We start from the raw sequence: 22,923 nt of genomic DNA on the forward strand, positions 1-22,923 counted from the left end.
TTTTTAATAAAAAAAATAGAAATTTGAAAATAAAAAATTTATATGAATTGAGTGAAATACATTTGTAAATAGTTGCTCTTGAATTAGGTAATTAATATTTGTATTAAAGGCTTATTATAATTAATTCACAATGTGATTTAATTTATTTATTAAATTGTTTTGCCACTTTTAAAACTATTCAAGTTGGTAACAAAACTGTGGAAGATATTTCTCAAATTCACTATATATCTTTCTTACATTAAATACAATAATTATTTTTATCATTTTTTAAAACTCATCTTATCGTTATCCTTTCTCTTTTAAATAGAATATTTTAAGGGAGTTAATTAATATTTTATTATAATTTATATAATTTAATTATTTTATTAATTATTATTTTAAATAACATAAAAAGGTTGACCCATGGAGTAATTAGTTTGACTTTTATATATCCACCAACAATATTTGTGGGTCAAAATGAGCAGGAAATAAAATAACTTGCAATTAGCATGACATCTTGATCCGTTTGCGGGCTTTCAATTGTATATTTTCACAAGTTTCCGTTCCCGTCAGACTTAGATACTAAAAAGTAGAATCAAAATTTTATGCAGACCAAGTAGTTCTCTTTCTGCATGCTTGTTCAATTGATAAGTCCGTAAACACTACAAACTCATGCACGATTGCCAAAAACAGACTTACCAGGTGGTTAAAATTGCCTCACCGTGGGAGGTCGATCTTTCTTTTTTTCTTTTTCCTCTTTTTTCGATTAATGCAGAATATAAAAACGACCATTACTTGCAGCTTTGCTACATGGAAAATCTAAATGGCGTCCCCTAAAGTCTGTCGAGATGAGTTGATGATCTTAAGTCACACGCAGAAAGCTCAAAACATCAACAACGTACAAGCTCTTATAACGGCGAGACCCAAAAATAAAGTTTTAACTTGGCATATCTTAGATACAAAAAATAAAGTTTAACATAGCATATCTTAGATACAAATTATCTTCTTCCATTTCGAGATCAAATTTATGAGACTAACTCAAAAAGAGTGTGTCCCATCCCCTATACAATTCTGTAAAAATCCCAATGTTACACCACCAACCCCCCAAAATCTTCAAACCCCCAAAGACATATCTATCCTTATACCATTGTACACATCATATTTGCAGAATAAGTTATCAAATCCATATCCCCAAAAACAAAAATGAAGAGAATTCATGCACAAACCCTTTACTGCACTTCACAGCAAGAGATCTCACTTCTGCCCATTGACCTCAAGTTATTCTCCTCCAATTACAGTAAACCACTAATCAGCACAGATTCTAAAATGCTCTTGCTGCCTCTTTAAAAGCAGTCACTAAATAATATGAAATCTGCAAAAGCATTTTCTCCTAATCCTCTCGTTCTAAATTTGTACACTTGAATATATACGCAGGGGTTAGCACCCACAGCCACCATCATTTTAGGCTGAGGGCCATCTCCTACAGACACAATGTTAACTTTTATCTGACTTCTCACCGTAGCCATCCATTGTAGGGCTTCCTGGTGGATCTCCAGAGTGTGAGCCATCTGACTGATGAAAGTGGATGTTCAAACTGCTAGAGGGCAAATGCTCGAAGACAATCTGTACAAAAACACAAGCTTAGTCATATTTAACAAAAGCACTTCTGACCAAGCACCACATGTCGTGTGATTGCATGTGATGATAATTGGATTTGCACAGAGATATCAGTTACTTTCCCAGACTATAAACGTAAATGAAGCAAAAATAACCCGACGTTAGGGAAGAAAAAAAATGGTTGAGGGAGAAAGAGGGGGAGGGGGGAGGGGGGAGGGAGAAATTTTCTCCAGTTTGGTAGAAGAGAAATTGAGATAAAGAGATTCTCAATCACCTGGGCCCCTCTGGTTTTTAGTCACCCCAAATTGGGAAGAAAACTGGGAGAAACCAAAATTTAAAAATGTTTGTACAGTGTTTTTACTTATTTGTCCATTTATATTTCACCTTTTAAATTGTTCTTAATTGAGAGAGAAGGATAAGTAATTACACATATTTTCTCTCCATTTTCTCCCCTCTCAATTTTAACCTTTCCCAAACAACTTGATAGAATTATACAATTTCCTCCTTTCACTATCACATTATTTTCTCTACCATCTTACTTTTTTCCAAACAAGGGTAAAGGAAATTCCAAAATCTCGTAAGTTTTTTTTTAACATTTCCAACTATTGTATTTGATTATGTACCTGATCACCTGCTTCCTGCCCCTCTGAGTGGAACAGAATTGGGCGGCAGCGCTTATCTTCATTCATTAAGCTTGAATTCTGGAAGTGGTTCACAAGGGCTGCCTTTCCCTGGATTCGAGCATATGCCAAAGAAGCAACTTTCTCACTGTTAAATTTCTCCCACTTCTTACCATTAAATGCCTGCACAAAATTAAAAACATAAATAGATCCATAAAATATATATTGTAAATAATTCCTCCTAAATTTAACTCCGCCTAAGTAGTTTGCGCTTAGCCGGTCCCAAGCCCGGGTAAAGGAGGAGGGTTGCGGTAGGTGACAACCAGCGTAAAAATTCCGTCACACCCTATGATATGGATTCAAATGATATAAACGTTGGGGCGTCCTCTACTAACGACGCGCTACATCGGAGCCCGGGTGTAGTGATAAATATGCAAGGGTGTAGGGCGTTCACCGAAAACGACGCGCCATGCCGGCGCCCGGGTGTGGTGTTAAGTGAGCAAGGGTTCCCATATCATGGACGGGTGTGGGTAAAGAAGTTAGTCCATAGGACAGATAGTAGAACAAATAGTGGAACAGAACACAAGATAGATATAGAAAACAATAGAAGATATCATAGAAGGAGACCAATTAGGAAGGAGCAGGATAGGAGGAGGATCAGGGTTGGTACTTGGAATGTTGGATCACTTACAGGAAAATTAATGGAGCTTGTGGATACCTTGGAAAGGAGAAGGGTGAATATTGCTTGCATTCAGGAGACTAAATGGGTGGGAGAGAAAAGTAAGGAAGTGGGTAATTCAGGGTACAAACTGTGGTTTACCGGAAAGGAGAGAAATAAGAACGGAGTGGGTATAATCATAGACAGAACATTGAAAGACGCAGTAGTAGCTGTGAAAAGAGTAGGAGATGGAATTATACTAGTAAAGCTAGTACTAGAAGGAGAAACAATAAATATAGTTAGTGCTTATGCCCCACAAATAGGACTAGACAGTGAGAGTAAACAAAGGTTTTGGGAAGATATGGATGATTTAATGCAAAGCATACCGAATGAAGAGAATGTTTTCATTGGTGGAGATTTGAATGGACATATAGGAAGTGATAGGCAAGGTTATGAGAATGTTCATGGAGGTTTTGGATTTGGCAACTGAAATGAGGAGGGAAAAAGCATTCTGGAGTTTGCTATGGTATACGACCTAATATTAGCAAATACCTACTTTATAAAAAGAGAGTCACATTTAGTGACTTTCAAAAGTGGGCAACATAGAAGCCAAATCGACTTCCTCTTAACCAGGAAGATAAATAGAGCTCTATGCAAGGATTGCAAGGTCATTCCAGGAGAGGCTTTAACAAGTCAACATAGGTTGGTGGTCTTGGATGTCAAGTTTAGGAACAATTCAAGTAAGGTTAGAAGAAATAGTGTAGCTCGAACAAAGTGGTGGGAGTTCAAAAGAGTAAAGCAAGTGAAGTTCAAAAATGAGCTTCTCGAGTCCGAAGTATGGAAGCTAGATATGGAGGCCAATGATATGTGGATACAGATGGCATCAAAGATTAGAGAAGTAGCTAGAAAAGTACTTGGAGAGTCTAAAGGACATGGACCACCCTCAAAAGAGAGATGGTGGTGGAATGAGGAAGTACAAAAGGCAATGAAGAGAAAAAGGGAATGGTATAAGAAATTACCTAAATGTGATAATAATGAGGCATATGAACAGTACAAGATAGCAAAGAAAGAGGCAAAAAAGGCAGTTAGTCAAGCAAGAGCACATGCCTTTGAAAAGTTATATGAGAAACTTGGAACTAAAGAAGGGGAGAAAGATATTTATAGATTAGCAAGGAGTAGAGAAAGGAAATGTCAAGATCTCAATCAAGTTAGGTGCATTAAGGATAAAGAAGGAAAAGTGTTGGTGAAAGATGAGGACATTAAAGAAAGATGGAGAAATTATTTTAATGATCTCTTTAATAATAGTCAAAATGGTAATAGCGTGAATATAGATTATAGAACAATAGAAAAGAATGTAAATTATACTAGAAGGATTCGATCTTTAGAAGTAAAGGAAGCACTTAAGAGAATGAAAGTGGGTAAAGCCTGTGGACCCGATGAAATACCAATTGAAGTGTGGAAGTATTTGGGAGATATGGGAGTGGTATGGTTAACTAAATTATTTAATAAGATTCTAAACTCAAAGAAAATGCCTAATGAATGGAGGAAGAGTATTTTAGTACCTATTTTTAAAAATAAGGGAGACATACAGAGTTGCTCAAACTATAGGGGAATTAAACTCATGAGCCATACTATGAAGTTGTGGGAGAGAGTTGTGGAGCATCGACTACGTCATGATACTTCTATCTCTCTCAATCAATTTGGTTTCATGCCCAGTCGTTCAACTATGGAAGCGATCTTTCTCATTAGAAGCTTGATGGAGAAATATAGAGATGGGAAGAAAGATCTACACATGGTTTTTATTGATTTGGAGAAGGCTTATGATAGTGTTCCAAGAGAGATCTTATGGAATGTGTTAGAACAAAAGAGAGTATCTATTAGGTACATACAAGTATTGAAAGATATGTACGAAGGAGCAACTACTATTGTGCGCACAGTGGGAGGGGACACAAGTGATTTTCCGATCTCAATTGGATTACACCAAGGATCAACCATAAGCCCTTACCTTTTTACATTAGTTTTAGATGAACTGACGAAACATATACAAGAGAGTATTCCTTGGTGCATGATGTTTGCGGATGATATTGTTCTGATAGATAAGACACGAGAAGGAGTCAATAGGAAGCTAGAACTTTGGAGAAGTGCTCTAGAGTCAAAGGGTTTTAAGTTAAGTAGAACGAAGACAGAATACATGCATTGCAAGTTCAGTGAAGGCCAAACTGGTGATAGGGAAGGAGTTAGTTTGAATGGGGTGGTACTGTCCCAAAGTAATCACTTTAAATATCTATGCTCAGTCCTTCAAGTAGATGGGGGATGTGAGGAGGATGTTAGTCATAGGATTAAAGCCGGATGGTTGAAGTGGAGATGTGCCACAGGAGTTTTATGTGATCGTAAGATTCCCAATAAATTAAAAGGAAAATTTTACCGTACTGCCATACGACCGGCTATGTTATATGGTAGTGAGTGTTGGGCACTGAAAGAGTCGTATGCATCTAAGATAAGAGTTGCAGAGATGAGAATGTTAAGGTGGATGAGTGGCCATACTAGACTAGATAAAGTCCGTAATGAGAGTATCAGAGAAAAGGTAGGAGTGATGTCAATTGAAGATAAGTTGAGAGAAGGGAGATTGAGGTGGTTTGGTCATGTGAAGCGTAGACATACGGAGGCTCCAGTCAGACAAGTAGAGCACATTAGGTTAGAGGATAGAAAGAAAAAAAGGGGTAGACCTAAATTAACTTGGAGGAGAGTAGTACAACATGACTTAGAAGCATTACACATTTCTGAGGATTTAACCCAAAATCGTTCAGAGTGGAAAAAGCGAATCCATATAGCCGACCCCAAATTTTTGGGATAAAGGCTTAGTTGAGTTGAGTTGAATTCCTCCTAAATTTGAGGTATAACATGAAACATCATTTTTATAACTGAAACTAAGACTTCCAATAAAAAATACTGGCTTGACTAGATACTCCACTGCTTTGCAAGGCAGTGAAATACAAACCCAGAGAATAAACAATTAAATCCTGAAACAAGGAAAACAAAACCTCATAAAATGGAATGATGTGTGAAGGAGACAGCATGTTGATAAATGCATAACCCACATTGCATTTATTCTGCAGCAGTAAAAGAATTTCTATCAGTTGCAACCCAAAAAGGAAAAAATAATACAAAAAATTAAGAAAAATCATCTCAAAACCCAATGAAATTACCTTAAAATCAATTGGTAAATATAGAAAATCATAAGTGCCCTTGTGATTGTCATCAATGGCAGCTAGCAACATCTTTGAGGTGTATCTAGGGGATGACATCAGAAAAGGAAAATAATAATAATAAGAAGAAGAAGAGTGCTCTTTGGACACAATTACTGGATTATGAGAGACAGACAGATTATGGAGAGATTTCTTACTTGTTTGGGATATTTTTTATCATTAAGGTTGTCCGAGTGTCTTCCCCACTGATAATTTTATCCAAGTCAAGCTGAAACTGTTTTTTGCTATCTACTTGGTTACCATTATTCTCAACCCGTCGGCTCCGCCCGCGCTCAGTAAAACCTTCCATTGTGGTAGCTGCCAATCCAGGGTATGGGCCATTACCTAAAAATACATGATTTAGCCTTGGCGAAGACATCATTCTGTAACTTGAAGAACCATTTTCAGAAATTTTTCTTGGAATGGTAACACCAGCATTCATCGGAGTACGATTGCCCATATTCATCATGAAATTTCCATCATTGTGGCCTAAACCCATGCCTCCATATGCAACACGACTCATGTATGAAGTTTCTGGTGACTCAGGGAAAAATCCAAAGTGCCCCTCCAAAGGAACTCCAGATGGAGCAGAACCAACATGATGATGGTTCTGGGATGAGCCAAGGAAAGAACCATGCCGACCCATGTATGAAAAGCCATGACCCTTCCCATTGGATGAAAATGGATGGCCCAAAGATGTTGTCCAGGCAGATGAAGTGGCATGATCTGGGTACAGATTAGGACTTCCCCAAAGAAACTGTGGCCCTGATAATGTTTCCATAACAGATCCATTAGATGTTGAAGGGCCACCAAAAGGAGACATACTTCCAGGGTATTGATTCAGCTTTGACTCAGGCAATGAATGTGATTGTGGTAATGTAGCTCCATGGGCTGAATTCATGTTTGTAAATGTATGATCCACAAGACTACCCCTTCCTTGGTCTTTGCCGATAGGTGCAACTTTCACAGAGTTTGATCCTTGAGAATGAAGAATTGAAGCCAGCCCAGGTAAATGGTTGCCAGTTGTAGGGCTCAAATTCCTGAAAACAGGGGACTTGCTGATACTTTGCAATGGACTATGACTATGTTCAGTAGAATTGTTGAACTGTGCCCAGCTACCTGTCATGAATGTTATTCACCTTAGCTTGTAAGAGAAATTCCAGACAGTTTAAGAATTCTAATTAACATGTGACTTGCTGCATCTCAAACCTACCTGGTGGAGAGTTGGTTACTGGTGAACCCACTGGAGGCCGGAAACTCCGGGATTCATCTTGTTCAAGCTCTTGATTCAGTTGCAACATCAAGCTGAAAGGTAATGCATAAAGTCAATAATTTTATTAAAAAAAAAAAAAGACACCAGCAATAATAATAAAGCAAAAACTCATTTTAAAAATGATAATACTTCAGATACCTACCTATTCACAGAGAAAGAAACTGTAAAAATAAAGCAGTTTAACAATAACAACAGATGCTTGATCTCCACAAAGCAATTTCAGTCATCAAATAACAAATATAAGAAAACAAGAATTTAACTCAGATCAGGAGGTATTTGCAAGATGGGGAAAGAAAAAGAAGCCAAGGAAAATATTGTTTGAGCATTTTTACCCAATAGATGCAAAGCACACCAAAACACACATATATGCAGTTTATAGTCCAAAATTAATAATAATAATAATAATAATAATAATAATAATACCAATCAGAAACAAGAAAGATTAACGGTTGTTACAGGTCATACCAAGAAAACCACAATATGAGATTACTTACTTTCGCCGCGCTCCACCGGGACGGCTAGGTTCAAGCTTTATGCGCTTACCAGCTATGTCACTTCTATTTAATGACTTAAGAGCTGCTTCAGCAGCTCTAACATCATAAAACTCAATAAACTTATGGTGCCTCTTGTGTGGTGTTTCCCTTATCTGCTATTGTACAATAAAATACCAATTTGCACAAATGTCAAACCAATTATTGCAGAAAGAAGCATGGGTAAAAAAGTAAAGGAGCAATCCAAGGAGAAACTTATCACCTCTTTGACCTCACCATAAGCCCCAAATATTTGCCGGAGGTCTTCATTTGAGACTGATGGATCCAGATTGAAAACAACTAGAGTTCCTTGATTAATATCCTTGTCTGATGGATTGTCCTGGTGTGCATTTAGGGAAAAGATTGCAAAAATATTATGGGATTAAAAGGACGCTTTTAACAGTTGAAAAAGAAATTTAAAAATCTAATATAAACCTTTGGAATTGAGAAGTGAATATCAAGTTTCCTCCGCCGTAGAGGCTTGTTTTGCAATGCACGCATAGCAGTTCGAGCCGCACGGATATCATAATAGGATATCATCACAAAACCCCTGTGTTTACATGCAGTGTAGAGAGTTCTAATGTCTCCATATTGCTACAAAAAAAAAAAAAAATAAGAAGAATAAAACCACATTATTTAGATAAAGAATACTTAAAATATCTTGATTACAGTTTCAATCAGGTTAAACGATCAAGAGATTATACATTCACAAATTGAACATTAACTTCTAAAAATTTTACATTGTACCAACTTATAAAGCAATTATGACAACCACACTGTGCTATTCTTACTTTCAGTTCTCAGTAGACAATGTTTTACTTTGGAGAACTTGAGAATTTTCTAATGAGACAAGTCATAGTCATCTAATTACATGGTCCCATTAGTTCCTGTGATTCACTGCATTTGCATAAGTGACAAGTTTCATATAGGGTTTTTATACAACTTCTTTAAATAAATCATTTTTTTGGACAAGCAGATTATAATAAAGGTTAAATACTCAAACTTGTGTCGATGTCAAGTTAATAACATGATGTATCCTAACTCATGTAGAGCCAATTGTTTTGTTTTTTGATTTTGTTCACAAGTTCTATCCAATTTTTGCATACGCATACCACATTAAATTTCATTCAAACAAATTTGATGTCTGAAATTTGCAAAAGATTGCTTACTTCTGATACATGGAACTGACATCAAGCTTTATACCCAGCCAACTAAAACAAGGTGCATAAACAAATATGGATACCACAAATTGAATTACCTCAAAGAGAGTTCTTAGTTCTATGTCTTCGACATTACTATTAATATTCCGAACAAATAATGTTCTTGAAGGATGTTCGCCATATGGATGTTCTCCAGCAACTGTTCCCACACCATTTGAAAGACCGTAATGAGGCATCCCATTCCCAATGATGCCATCAGAGATATTTACCTTTGAGATGCCCATGCTCAGGCTCTCTTGAGGATCACTTTCAAGTTCCATACCTCCTCCACTGCCAAAAAGATCATAATCTTCCAAGTCCTCCAGTGAACCAGGCAGTCTACTTAGGTCAAAATCTTCCATTATGCCAGCTAAAAGCTCATCCTCATCATCAGGAAGCAAACTTCCGATTGCAGGAGTTTCAACATCTTCAAGTAAATCACCACCCTCCAAATCTGCATCTTGATGAAGTTTATCCAAACCAGATGAGGCATCATCAACAGATTGACGGCTACATTCCGTATCATTCAAATTCACTGCAGGTGATTGCTCAAAAGGGGTAAGAAATCCAACATATTACAGGTCACGTTAGATATTTAAAGGACAGCAAACCACATACACTCTTCATGTGTAAGAACTGGTAATGAGCTAGAAAAAAGTGTAGTGTCACTTGGAGTATGGTATATGTCAGATCCAGATAAAATTTCCAATGCACTGCTTCCCACTTCCTCAGGTATATTAACTGGAGGATTCTTCGCAGGAGCTAACAAGACATCATTCACAAAACTTATAAATTAGAAAGACGCTCAATTTTACACTAGAAAAGAAAATGATGGAGAAAAACATTACGAAGGAATCTAACAAATTACCCGGAGAAAAAATATTCGACGACTGCTTCATTGCATCAACTTCTACTGAGAAAACAACAACCAACAAAGAGGGGGAAAAAGTTGATAAAGATTTTATCAAGTTAAGAAAAACGAAATCAATAATTAAATTATAGATCTTTGAGGGGGGAAAGGATTTAGACCAGAAACTAAAAAGAGCAAACAACTTAACAAAATCAAATGCACGGAAAACCTTCATAGGCACAAGTTCTGTATAGAAGTAACAAAATTTTTTCCTCAACTGAACTGATGGAACATTATACACATGGTACAAATCTGACTCCGTGACTCTTGCTGAAATTGGAGTGGGGCAATAAGTTCAATTTTCCAGTCCCAAACAACAAGCCATATGAAACTAAAAGAACTGCTACCAAATAATGAAGGAATCGTTATGAAAAATCATAAACTCTCAAAACTAAAATCACTTGGACTGCAGATAAAAGAAAATAATTCCACATACTAATAAAACATAAAAATCCCCTCTTTTTATTTTTATGATTGTGTATGAGAGGAAAAAACTAAATAAAAATTTCTTGAGACTGCGGAAAGCCAAGATACAACCAAAAGATAACTTTTCTCATGAATAAAATAAAGAAAGCAAAAGCAACAAATTGAAACATTGTTATTCTAAGAGAAAGTGGACTGTGATGGACAAACATTACCCAAACCCAGTGCATGTATGTAACTGCAATCCTCTAGAACACAGAACATAAAAGTACCAAATATATTTCAACATAACTCAAGAAAATTACAAAATGGTACAACAAATAACCCAAGAAACGCTAATCGTCGAAATATAGATTAGGAAAGAAAGAGAAGTATCAAACAAGAAACAACTTATTACCAAAAAGAAGTGGGTAGGTAGGTATCTTGAGAGAGAGAGAGAGAGAGAGAGAGAGAGAGGGTGTTGTTTTGTGTGTGTGGGAGGGGGGAATCTCTGAATTTCAAATTACTATTTAACACAGCAAAAGACCCAATTCCTAATTGACCTCAAAAAGATCAAATCACTATTCAAATTAAAGAATATCCATAAACCCAGCAGTATCAACGCCAAACAAGAGACTTTAAGTAACCAAAAAAAAAAAAGAAAAATTACCATTTTGATCAAACTCATACAATACTCAAAAACACGCAAATTCACATTAACAAGCAAAAAGAACACAAAAAAGAATCAAAACAAAACAAGAGATTACCTGAATGAGTTCAAGAAAATCAAAGCAAAGATTACGTGAACCACGACCAATTGAGCTCTTCACGATCACGCATAGAGAGAGAAGAAGCAGACGCAGAAGCAGAAGAAGAAGGAAGAGACGTGAAGGGAGAGAATTAGTAGTGTGCACTTCCTTATTACTGCTCTGCCTACAAGCTTTCTCTCTCTGATTGGAGAGAGGGTGATGATTGGACGAGAGAAGTAAAAAGAGCAGAGAATGATTGAGAGAGAAATAGGGAGAGAGATTATAGTTGCGAATGCGGGTTGCGATTTAACTGTGTTTAAATCTTCTTTGGTGTCCGCGATGGTGGACTTAATAGAATAACAATGAAAATATAAAATAAAAATAATACTAAAATCGTCTTGCCATGTAAAACTTCTCATTTTGGATAGATCTTGTCACCAATTTGACCTTGATTTTGTTCATATTTTCCATATTGCCATTCATGGGAGTTGGTGTGGCCCACGGTTTATCCGGGTAGGATATGCTGTATTTACCAATATACGGTAACAGATATAATTGCCATTTCGTAAAAAAAAACAAAAGTCAAAATTAATTATATATTATAATGGTATTTTTGAGCATAAATATGGTTTTTTTGTTGACAGGTGTGTGGTTTAATAAAATAAAGATAATGATGGATAATGATTTGCCACGTCAGCTATTTAATGACGTGTAAAATTTTTCCAATTAGTTAAGTATTAATTTTTTATTTATTTTTATTTATCATATTTAAATTTTATATATTAAAAAAATAATGAAATAATTTTTTTTTTATAAAAATATATTAATAATTAATTAAATTATTTTTTATGTCACTTAAAATTTATATAAATATTTATTATAATATTTAATAAAAATACTTTTTTATTTTTTAAATACAATAAATAATTTTTAAAAAATTTAAATACAATAAATAAAAATAGACAAACATAGTTTATCCTAATGAAAAGGTTGCTTCCATTTGGAATTACTTGTGTGATTGCGCTATTAATTCATTGATTTTAATTGATTGATAATCATAAAATTCAGAATTATAAGATCATTATGGTAGTTGTAATATGGAGAAATGCATCATTATAAATAAATGCATACTCTTGTTAAAACATATGCATCACATTAATAATTATATCAATAAATATAAGGGAAATTTATTATATAATTATTGAATTTTATTTTTTTTTGTCAATTATTTTTTTTTATAGTAACATGTGAAACATGAATAGGCTATATACCCTTAGTCAAAATTTATTATAATAATTTTTTTATTATTTTTTTTAATAGGAGCTGATTAACACACACAAATTAGATAAAAATAGGATACACTTTTAATCAAAATCATGGCAATTTTTTTTGTTAATTATTATTGAAATTTTTTATTTTTTATATGTGGTTATTTATTTTTTTTATTTTAGTAACAAAATTTAATATTATTTTTATAATTTTAAAAGCATATTTATTAATATTAGAATTTGTAATTAATCATATTAATTATAATTTAAATTTATATTAAAATTTCAAATAATTATATGTCTACTAAAATGAAATTAAAACTTTATTTATGAAATTATTATTGAGCTTTAGCTACATAAATATATATATTCCAACAAATTACAAATTTTCAATAAAATCAAAATTAATAAATTATGTGATAAGGAGGAAAAAAAATATAGGATATTAACTATTAAATATTAACTATTAGTAATTGACTATTTATATAACTATTAAAGTATAAATATTCGATACAAATAATTATTAAATTAACTGTTAAATATAAAAGTAATGATATAATTTTATTAATTAACGCTCATTTCTCTTTTAAAAAATTAATTTATCATAAATCACTTTCTTAACTTTTAAATATTATTATAAACACTTCGTTGTTACCAAACAGATACCTAATTAAATGCATGGAAGCCCACAAAATTATTGTAAGTTTCTAATTTATGATTTTGATTTATTTTTAATCATTTATGTGATATTATCACTATTTTTTTTATATATATTAACTCACATTCTTGATTTTCTAACGTATAAATAACTTAATAATGTTGGATCAGTCATTTTTAAAATTATAAAATTTTTAGTTTGAATCTTTAATATGAAAGCTTAATTAATTAAAAACATAAATCATTTATGTTTAAATTAAATAATTTTTAATAAAATAAAATATTTATATATTGTGATGTAACCATATTTAACGATATAATTATTTACTAAAAAACAAAAAAAAAGAGAAGTTTTCTCTGATAATTTTTAATGATATAAGTTATTAAAAGTCAATATTAATGTCATTAATAATTAACAATTAAATATATTAATGTCATTTAAAATGATGACATTGCTGAAATGAAGTTATAAAAAATATTTTTAAATTTATTGAAACGCACAATAAATTTTTATTATTCATGTTTTTTAAAAATAATAATTTAATTAGATTTTACAAAAATTCTAAAAGAGTATGTTTTTATTATATTTGCTGCCACCTTAATATTTCTAACTATAGTAAGGCGTTCAATTGCTAATTAACAAAAGGCAAAACACATATTATTAAAAGTAAAATGTTTAATTTTATCTGTGTATTTACTGGAAAATTTTAATTTAATTCATTTTTATCTAAATTAGTTTAAAAATTTTAATTTAAGTATAGTTTAGCTTATGAGCTGAATTTCTGAATTTATTAATTTAAATGAAAAAAAATCAATTTCTTGATTTAAACTCAAAAATTAAGATATTTAATTTCTTTTTTTTTATTTTTGACTAAATTAAACTTAATTTAAAAATTTTAAACTAATTTGACAAAAAAAAATTAACTAAGTACAAAAGTAAATTTGAGCTTTAAGTCTATTATTTACTCCTAATAAAATCATAAATCCTTATTTAAAATTGCAATAAATTACATTGTATTTTATTATATGTTGTCCTTAAAAGTACGTTAGTTAATGTATAAAACATGTATAATAAAAAAGCAAATTACAAATTACCATTATCCTCTATTTGGAATGTAAATATTCATAAAATTTCAATTTAATTGATTTTTTTACTAATTACTATGTTCGAAATAGAATAATTTAAATATTTTTAAATTTAAAAAATAAAAATTAATTTATTTATTTTCATGCAAATAATTTATTTTAAATGAAGAATATATGATTTTACTCTTTTATAAATTAATACATATGATATTTTTAGGTAACTTAAGAATAACATTGCAAAAAAAAGAAAGAAAAATATTTTCAACAATAAATTTCATGTGAAACAAAAGGTTTAAAAAAGGGGATTTTTTTTTAATACTATTGTATTTTTTAATTACTTTAACAGCATTATATCTTTTTAATAAAGCTTTTTATTCTAATTATTATAATTTTAAGAGACTATATTTATTTAATAAAATAAATTAACAATAATATAAAATTAATAGGCACATTTTAATAAAAAACACAAAGCAAGTATTCTTTGAGAAGAGAAGACATTCATATAAAAATACAACTTTGTGTTAAATAAAAAACAAAATAACTCTATATAAAGAGATAAATAAAGAAAATAAAAGTTTAAATTTTCACTAAAAGAACATATACAAATTTATTAAAACTAAATAAAAGAGTAAAAGTAAGTTTATTATATATATATATATATATATATATATATATATATATAAGAGCTATTATTGATTTACAATGATAATTTTAAATAAAATTATGGTTAAAAAAGATCTAATAAGATTTTGAAAGAATATTTCACTTCAAATTTTATATGATAGTTATTAAAATTTTATTGAAATATATTAAATAATATTTTAATTTATATTGTTTAAGATTTAATTGTTTAATTATGGCGAGTTCTCTCTCTGGCTCTGGCGACGGCTCCCAATCTGTAGGAGAAGATGCGGATAATCATGGTATAAAAAGGGTTCGCTTTAGAGATGATGTCACATTCAATGACAAGTTAGTCGGTTTTCCTGAATTAGATCCTCAGGATGTCCCAATGGGGGTGGATTAGGACATGATGAATGATATTGTTATTAGCGACACTGCTAATAGTTTTTGTCACATCTTATCCCTCTGTAAGGCATAACATGATCCCGTAGAATACCTAATGAACTACCGAACTTTACCTACCGATAATTTATTAAGTACTCTATAATGGATTTTTAAACAATTTTCTTACTTTTTGGAAGTGGTGAGCATTTTCTTACATTTAATAGAAGTTTAAAAGCTAGTTAAAATTTTTGTCCATTTTTATTTATCCATAAATTTTGAAAGAATTTCGGCAGAGTGCCGTCTATATTTTAAGAAAACAGTTCTTCAAAAACCTGTAGAAACACTTCCTATAATTCTCTTCATTAAAATTCATCACTACTGCCACAACAAAATCAACATCAATTTTTCCCAAACTCCAAAATTCAAAATAATTCTCATTTCAATTATCTTCAAAATATAACACTAAATAACTTCATTCATTTTTCATTAAAGCAAATTCAATTTACATTCATCATCCAAAATATACATGAGAAAATCCAAACTAATATTATTACAAAATCTATACAATTGCTAAAGACTAGTTTATACATGTATATACGGTTACATATACAAATATAAATAATACAAACAGGGTATAAAATTATACCCGATAAAACCTCAGGGATATAGCTTCAAGATCCTCAGCAGCTCACTCTGCTACTCCTCTAGTCTCTATATTTGCGACAGCAATAGCAGCAATCGCTGAGTACTATGACTCAGTGGTGCACAATATACTAAAATAACAGTTTATACATAATTCAAATCACATTTATTCAAATATTGAATTGAACATCAAAAACAGATACAAAACATGATTTATAAACTTTTAGTCCAAACAATTTCATTTAGAAAGTCTCAAAACGAATTTCATAAAAATACACAGTTAAATTATGCCATTCAGAATAATACTCATCTCAATAGTCAGAGGCTTATGAGAAATCACAAGGCTAGCTAACTCAAACTATGGGTACCAATTCAAATTTCTTCTTCTACTGGCACACACCTCAACACTTCAGCCAGAGAATGAATCAAAATTTAAAACTATTTCCTCCCACTAGTCATGCTAGTGAGGCATTCAAATATATGGTCATGACATTGTGGTTTTAAAACTATATTAGCAATTTACTAAACATTTATTGCCATTTCAAACACATACAAGTAAACTTTTAACAATTTAAGTCAAAAGCATCATAAACATTTCAATACAATTAAGTTACAATTTAATATCACAATACATTCAAAACAATTTGCAGAAGAAAATTTACAAAAATTTCTATGTTGTGCACAGACCTTATACGAGTCGCCTCTTGGCCTTGACTCGATACTTCGGGTTCTTTCCCAGTATTCTTTTCAACTGAAACACACAATTTTATAGTGTTTCAGTATCATAATTTATCATTAATCCAAAAACAATTTCAAATCTATTTATAACACTATTCAAGTCAAATTGTTGACTTTCTAATGCTTAATAGGTATGAGAATTTTAATTTCACCCACATACCACATTTGGTTACCTAACTTATTGGTTTTGGTTGTTTTCCTCAAATCTTAAGTCTCTTAGGTCAAATTCCAAAATTTCAGATTTGGTGCCCTATTTTGCACTATTCCATTGGTCAAGTTGCTGTGGTAATTTGGCTAAATTTTCTTCATAGAAGTTGTTCCTTATTATCTTAAATTTATTTCTCTTTTTGAATCACACCATTTGAATTTTTGTAACCCAAGTTATAACCATTTGAACATGGCTGGCCGGATTTGGCATTACCCAGAATTCTGGGCATTTTCTGGATTTTGGCAATTTTTGTGGGTTGACTATAGGTGAGTTTTTGGACATGTTATGATCATAATTTGGGTTTATTTTCTTAATGAAAGTTGTAGGGCTATATATCAGTTTTCTATCGGTATAAAATTTAGGTCATTTGGACCTTTCTAAACCAAGTTATGTTCATTTACGTAACTACTGCTCATTTGGTCATTTTTGTACAGGGCAGTGTGCCCAATTCCGTATTTGGCCTAATTGTTCACTAAGTTATGGTCACTTTCTGGGCATGATTCCTGAGTGAAAAATGGTTCATTATGTGTCTAGTTTCATTCCTAATTAGCCTCACACTAATTGGGTTGGTAAATTTTTAGTTTTGATCCCTAAAAGGGACTTAGGTCAAGCTGCTTGCAGATTAACCCTAACCAATCCGAATTGGAACTTGATTCCAATAATTCATACACACCACAAATTGTCACATTGGACCATTTCTCAATTCAAATAAGGTCAACTATATCAATTGACAAATTCTCAACTTTTTCTCCAATTTTTCACAAGCTCCAAATCCTAGTTACATACATTTCAACTCTAATGCAATTTCAAAGTGTACATTCATGATCTATACACCTAATTCACTTCAAATAACCATTCAAACACCTCAAACTCATTCATTTTAAACCCTAACCCTAGTTGGCCGAAATTCATGTTTGGTCTCTCAACAATTGTTTTTGTTTCATTTTACAAAAATTCTAAGTTAAGTGAACTACATACACAACAAATAAACTAAGATTTTCAAATTCAATCACTTACCTCCACTTAACTTTCAATTTTTCAATTTCACTCCTTGTCTCTTCTTTCTTTATTCTTCAAATGTTTTCTTAAGTTGGTCTAACAAGTTTTAATGGAGAAATTTGGGGACAAAGTGAGGTTTTATGGGGGTTTGCAAGCTTGGTCTCAAGCTTCCATAGTGGTTTGTGGTGAGAGAAGTGGAAGAGAGAGGAAGCCGGCTGGTTTGAGGAAGAAGAAGTGAATTTTTTTTCTTTTTATTTTTGTCTTTTTATTATTAGGATTTATCCCCAAAATTTTAATTATTTAAATATTAGATTTTTTGCATCATGCTTATGTCATGCATGATGTAAATAAACCTTTTTCATTTAATAAAGCTTTTTATTCTAATTATTATAAATTTAAGAGATTATATTTATTTAATAAAATAAATTAACAATAATATAAAATTAATAGGCACATTTTAATAAAAAGCACAAAGCAAGTATTCTTTGAGAAGAGAAGACATTCATATAAAAATATAACTTTGTGTTAAATAAAAAACAAAATAACTCTATATAAAGAGATAAATAAAGAAAATAAAATTTTAAATTTTCACTAAAAGAACATATACAAATTTATTAAAACTAAATAAAAGAGTAAAAGCAAGTTTATTGAATATATATATGAGCTATTATTAACTTACAATGATAATTTTAAATAAAATTATGGTAAAAAAAATCTAATAAGATTTTGAAAGAATATTTCACTTCAAATTTTATATGATAGTTATTAAAATTTTATTGAAATATAATAAATAATATTTTAATTTCTATTGTTTAAGATTTAATTGTTTAATTATGGCAAGTTCTCTCTCTGGCTCTGGCGATGGCTCCCAATATGTGGGAGAAGATGCGGATGATCATGGTACAAAAAGGGTTCGCTTTAGAGATGATGTCACATTCAAGGACAAGTTAGTCAGTTTTCCTGAATCAGATCCTCAGGATGTCCCAATGGGGGTGGATTAGGACATGATGAATGATATTGTTATTAGCGACACTGCTAATAGTTTAGCTGTCAAACTGTCACCTCAATTGTAGCAATGCCTGTTGCCTTTGTGGAAAATACTATGGTGGTTAAACTCCTTGGTCGTCCTTTAGGGTACATGTTATTGTGTTCTCATACAGACACGTTATGGAAGCCTCAGGGTAGGTATTCTATCATTGATTTAGATCATGACTATTTCCTTGTTAAATTTTGGAAAGAATAAGATGTGCATAAAGCTCTGTTTGGTGGTTCATTGGTTGTTTTGGGACACCATTTAACTGTTCAGGCTTGGGATCCCTCTTTTGTTCCGAGTAGTGCTGTGCCCTCGAAGATTGTTGCATGGGTTCATTTTCCTGAATTACCAGTTCAGTATTATAACCCTACTATTTTGCGTGCTATTGGGGCAAAGTTGGGACGTGTTATCACGGTGGATGAATGTACACTCATGGAACACTGTGGTAAATTTGCTTGTGTGGCCATTGAGCTAGACATTGCTAAACCGTTGTATGCTTTCTATACCATTGAAGTAGTTACAGTTCATATTGAGTATGAAAATCTCCCAGAGGTATGCTTTACTTGTGAGAAGATAGGACATTTAAAAGCATCGTGTCCTATGAAAAATCCTATTTTAGAGACAACATAGGCTACCAATGAGGACGCCATTCATAATTTAGCGGTGCTCAGGGTGGGGCTAGATCGGAGCCACAAGGTGACAAACTTGGTCCTTGGATTCATGCTCAAATGAGGAAACCTCATGCTCCACAGAATAAGAATTGTAACACCCCTATGTTCAGTAGTGCGTTCTACTGTTCCAGTGACCAGTGTTGTCCAGACAGCTAAGATGCCTAGAACTACACTTAGATATGGATGAGGAGACATAAAATAATGAAATACAAGAAAAGAAAATACAAGAAAAACAAAGGAAAAATAATAGCAATGAAATGTAACCAAGTTAAACAAGCCGAGAACCATAGTGATGGGTGACCACACCGGGAAGTTGCGGTGTAGACCGTTGACTAGCCCTGGACTGCAGGAAACCCTAGAAAATATTTTTAAGACATAATTAAAGACTTATTGAAGTATAAATATCATTAGAAATATTAAAAAAAATTAATTAATTAGTACAAAAAAAATGAGAAATCGAGAAAACGACAAAACTCGGTGTTACCGAAAAATTGGGAATGCAACCCGAACAGGGGCATTGTGGTCATTTGACACCCCGAGTTGCCTTTTGACCTAAATGTCCATTAAAAATAAATAGTATTACACTTGGAAAATATCATGAAAAATTAAAATAGTGGTACATAATCTAAATAGTAAAAAATATGAGGAAAATGTGGGAAATTGGAGATTTTGGAATAAATAATCATTAACCTACATTAGTGCTCCACTAACTTATCACATTTGACACATAACCAAGCTTGGGACAGCCACCTTCACTAACAACCTTCTTCCTCATCTTTTCTTCTTCATTGCCGAACCAATTCTCCCAAGCTCCTATCCATGGCCGTCCACCATGCAAGGGCAAAACCACCATCATCAAGCCATTAATCCTTCTAGGTTTCTCCATTAAAGTTGTTCTATACAACTTGGGCAGCAATTAGGGAGCAAAAAAGTTAAGTTTTGGTGAGGTCTTGAAGAACTTCAAAAGTGGTAAGTGAATATTTTCAATTCTTATTTCATTAAAAGTGTAACCAAGGTTGTGGGTAGTTGAATTATGGAAGAATTTTTTAAGTTTGATGTTTTAATAGAGATGTACATTTTGGCAGCCATACAAATTCAAAATATGTAGCTTGTTTTTACTTATTTATGGTTGTTTAAGATGTTGTTATTGATGGCAGCATGGATATGTGTATAATGGTTTGGAATTGGGTATGTAAATGGTGTATGTACATGTGGTTAAATGGTGTAAATGGACTTTGGAAAATTCTGTGTTATAGTGTGCATATTGAGAATGGTTACAAACTGTCCAAAATGACCAAAATGTGTTGTTAAATGTGTTAATGGTAAGGTACAAACCAGAATTGGCATGAAGAAAGTAGTTTAGTAAGTGTTGAATATGTTATTGGTAAGTGATGAGAAGTGTGTAGTAGGGCAGTGTGTGTTTTGGCTTAGAACCTTAAGTGTGTGACTCCAATTGGTATGAGACCAATTGGAGGTGAAACTAGGCACAAAATGTGCCAACTTTCATGAAGGAAGCTTACCAAAATTCTGCCTAGAAGGTGACTTAAAAAATGACCAAATCTGGATTAGTGACTTCCAAGCTTGAAAATTGACCATTTGGGCAGTAGTTAGTATTTTGACCATAACTTACTCAAAACAGGTCCAATTGACCTGAAATTTTTACCATGAATAGTTGAGATATATATCTACAATTCTTATGAAGACATCAAAGCCCATAAATGGCTAGAACCAAGCCAAATAGCTTGCACAAGTTCAGGTTTAAAAACTGGCCGAACCAAAAGTGACCTAAAAATAACTCTAAAGTTACCATCTTGGTACATTCTGTCCAGCATTGGTAAATTGACCATAACTTGGTCTACAAAATTCAGAATGACCTGAAATTTTGCCTCACGTGCAATAAGACATAGACCTACAAGTTTGTAGTTTAGACCGAAACCCAAAAACTAAGAGAACTAGGTCATCCGGTTAGGTCAAATTAGTATACCGAAATCCGACAAATTGCAATAAAATGCAATATACATGAAAATGAATTTGGTAACGTGTACCAACACTAAAAGGCTATAAAATGTGATATATTGGTAACATTAAACCTAATTCACCTAGAGTGCATTGAGGGTCAACATTTTAGGTTGACTAAGAAAAATAATAGAATTCAATAAATTAATTATTAAGCCTTATTGTTAGAGACAGTTTAAATGAGTATTGAAACACTTCAAATTGTGTGTTTCAGTTAGCAAAGACTCAGGGAAGGGGAAGGAAACACTGAGTCAGGGCCAAGACACATTTATCAGAGGTTTGTGCACAACAGTTACTTCTTTTGAATTTTCAATTGAAATGAATTATGACAAATTATCTATTATTGTTTAAATTGTGAAAAATTGTCTTAATGATATTTGAAGGATACTTATTGCTTGAAAAACATTATAAATGGTTTGAAATCACAGCTATTATATATATTGATTGAATTCCTCGCTAGCTTGTCTAGTGGGATGAATTGACTTTGAATTCCCTCTTTGGCTGAAGTATTGAGGTGTGTGTCTGTTGAGGACGAATAGAATGAGTACTCATATTATTGCTAGTTAGCTATGTTATTCCTCACTAGCCATCGGCTTTTGGGAGAATTGGACTTTGGCAATATGATTAAGCTGTGTATGTGATTTATTGATATTTATTGTGATATTGTGAAATGGAGTTTAAATTCTTTATGACATTCATTGTCTTTGAATTTAACTATAGTTTTAAGTATCCACTATTTATATGACTTATGATTTGTGATTTAAAGTTGCATTTTGTTAATGTTGTGCACCACTGAGACATTAGCTCAGCGATAGCTTTTCATTGCTATCGCAGGTAGAAATGACCGACAGTGACAAACTAAACATTAGTGCTTCATTGAGAGTTCATCGAGTATATTGAGTATACTATATTTTGCATTTTGTATTATAATGTATGTTCACTGTATGTATATATTGTTCTTGGTTTTAAGCAGTTGTAAATTAAAATTGTACATTGAAGTTGTAAACTAAAGTTGTAAATTATTTTGGCTTGTAAATATTGTGATATATTTCTTTTATCTCAGCTTTTGAAAACACTGAAAAATTATTGTGGATTTGAGTTGGCAAATCTTGAGAAAACTTATTGTGTTTATTGGATATTGGAGTTTGAGGATTGAACAAAATATTTGAAGTGCTTTTTACAGGTTTTTGAAGAACTGTTTTATTCAAAATACAGATGGCACTCTACTAAAATTTTTACAGAAATTATTAATACTTCAAATGTGTTATCTAGTTTCACTCCAGTTAAAAAATTTTTTAACACCTGTAAATAGTGCTCACCGCTGTAAAAAAAAAAAAAAAAAAAAAAAAGAAGTAAGAAAAGGTTTAAAATCCCTTGTAGTGTATTTAATGGGTTATCAGTAGACGAAGTTGGTAATT

At 32.2% G+C, this 22,923-nt stretch overlaps 1 protein-coding gene across 4 annotated transcripts; it reads right to left on the reverse strand.

Moving 5' to 3' along the window:
* Window positions 1-909: 909 nt before the first annotated feature.
* On the reverse strand, window positions 910-11,495 carry LOC110668567 (protein MEI2-like 5). 4 transcript variants are annotated; one of them, XM_058141138.1, is made up of 13 exons: window positions 11,201-11,495; window positions 9,990-10,031; window positions 9,740-9,883; window positions 9,181-9,656; window positions 8,358-8,516; window positions 8,146-8,262; window positions 7,887-8,038; window positions 7,329-7,424; window positions 6,278-7,234; window positions 6,081-6,165; window positions 5,916-5,984; window positions 2,220-2,399; window positions 910-1,602 (listed from the first exon to the last, which is right to left on the reverse strand). In XM_058141138.1, the coding sequence occupies exons 2-13, from the start codon at window positions 10,018-10,020 to the stop codon at window positions 1,474-1,476; spliced, it is 2,595 nt and encodes an 864-aa protein (XP_057997121.1). In that variant the 5' UTR covers window positions 10,021-10,031; window positions 11,201-11,495; the 3' UTR covers window positions 910-1,473. The 4 variants fall into 4 exon arrangements, with proteins under 4 accessions (XP_057997121.1, XP_057997120.1, XP_057997118.1 ...); XM_058141137.1 differs by having other exon boundaries at window positions 9,990-10,034; XM_058141135.1 differs by having other exon boundaries at window positions 7,887-8,041; window positions 9,990-10,034.
* Between the last annotated feature and the right edge of the window lie 11,428 nt (window positions 11,496-22,923).

The sequence above is a fragment of the Hevea brasiliensis genome, chromosome 18 (genome assembly GCF_030052815.1).
Source record: "Hevea brasiliensis isolate MT/VB/25A 57/8 chromosome 18, ASM3005281v1, whole genome shotgun sequence".
NCBI classification, from domain to species: Eukaryota; Viridiplantae; Streptophyta; class Magnoliopsida; order Malpighiales; family Euphorbiaceae; genus Hevea; species Hevea brasiliensis.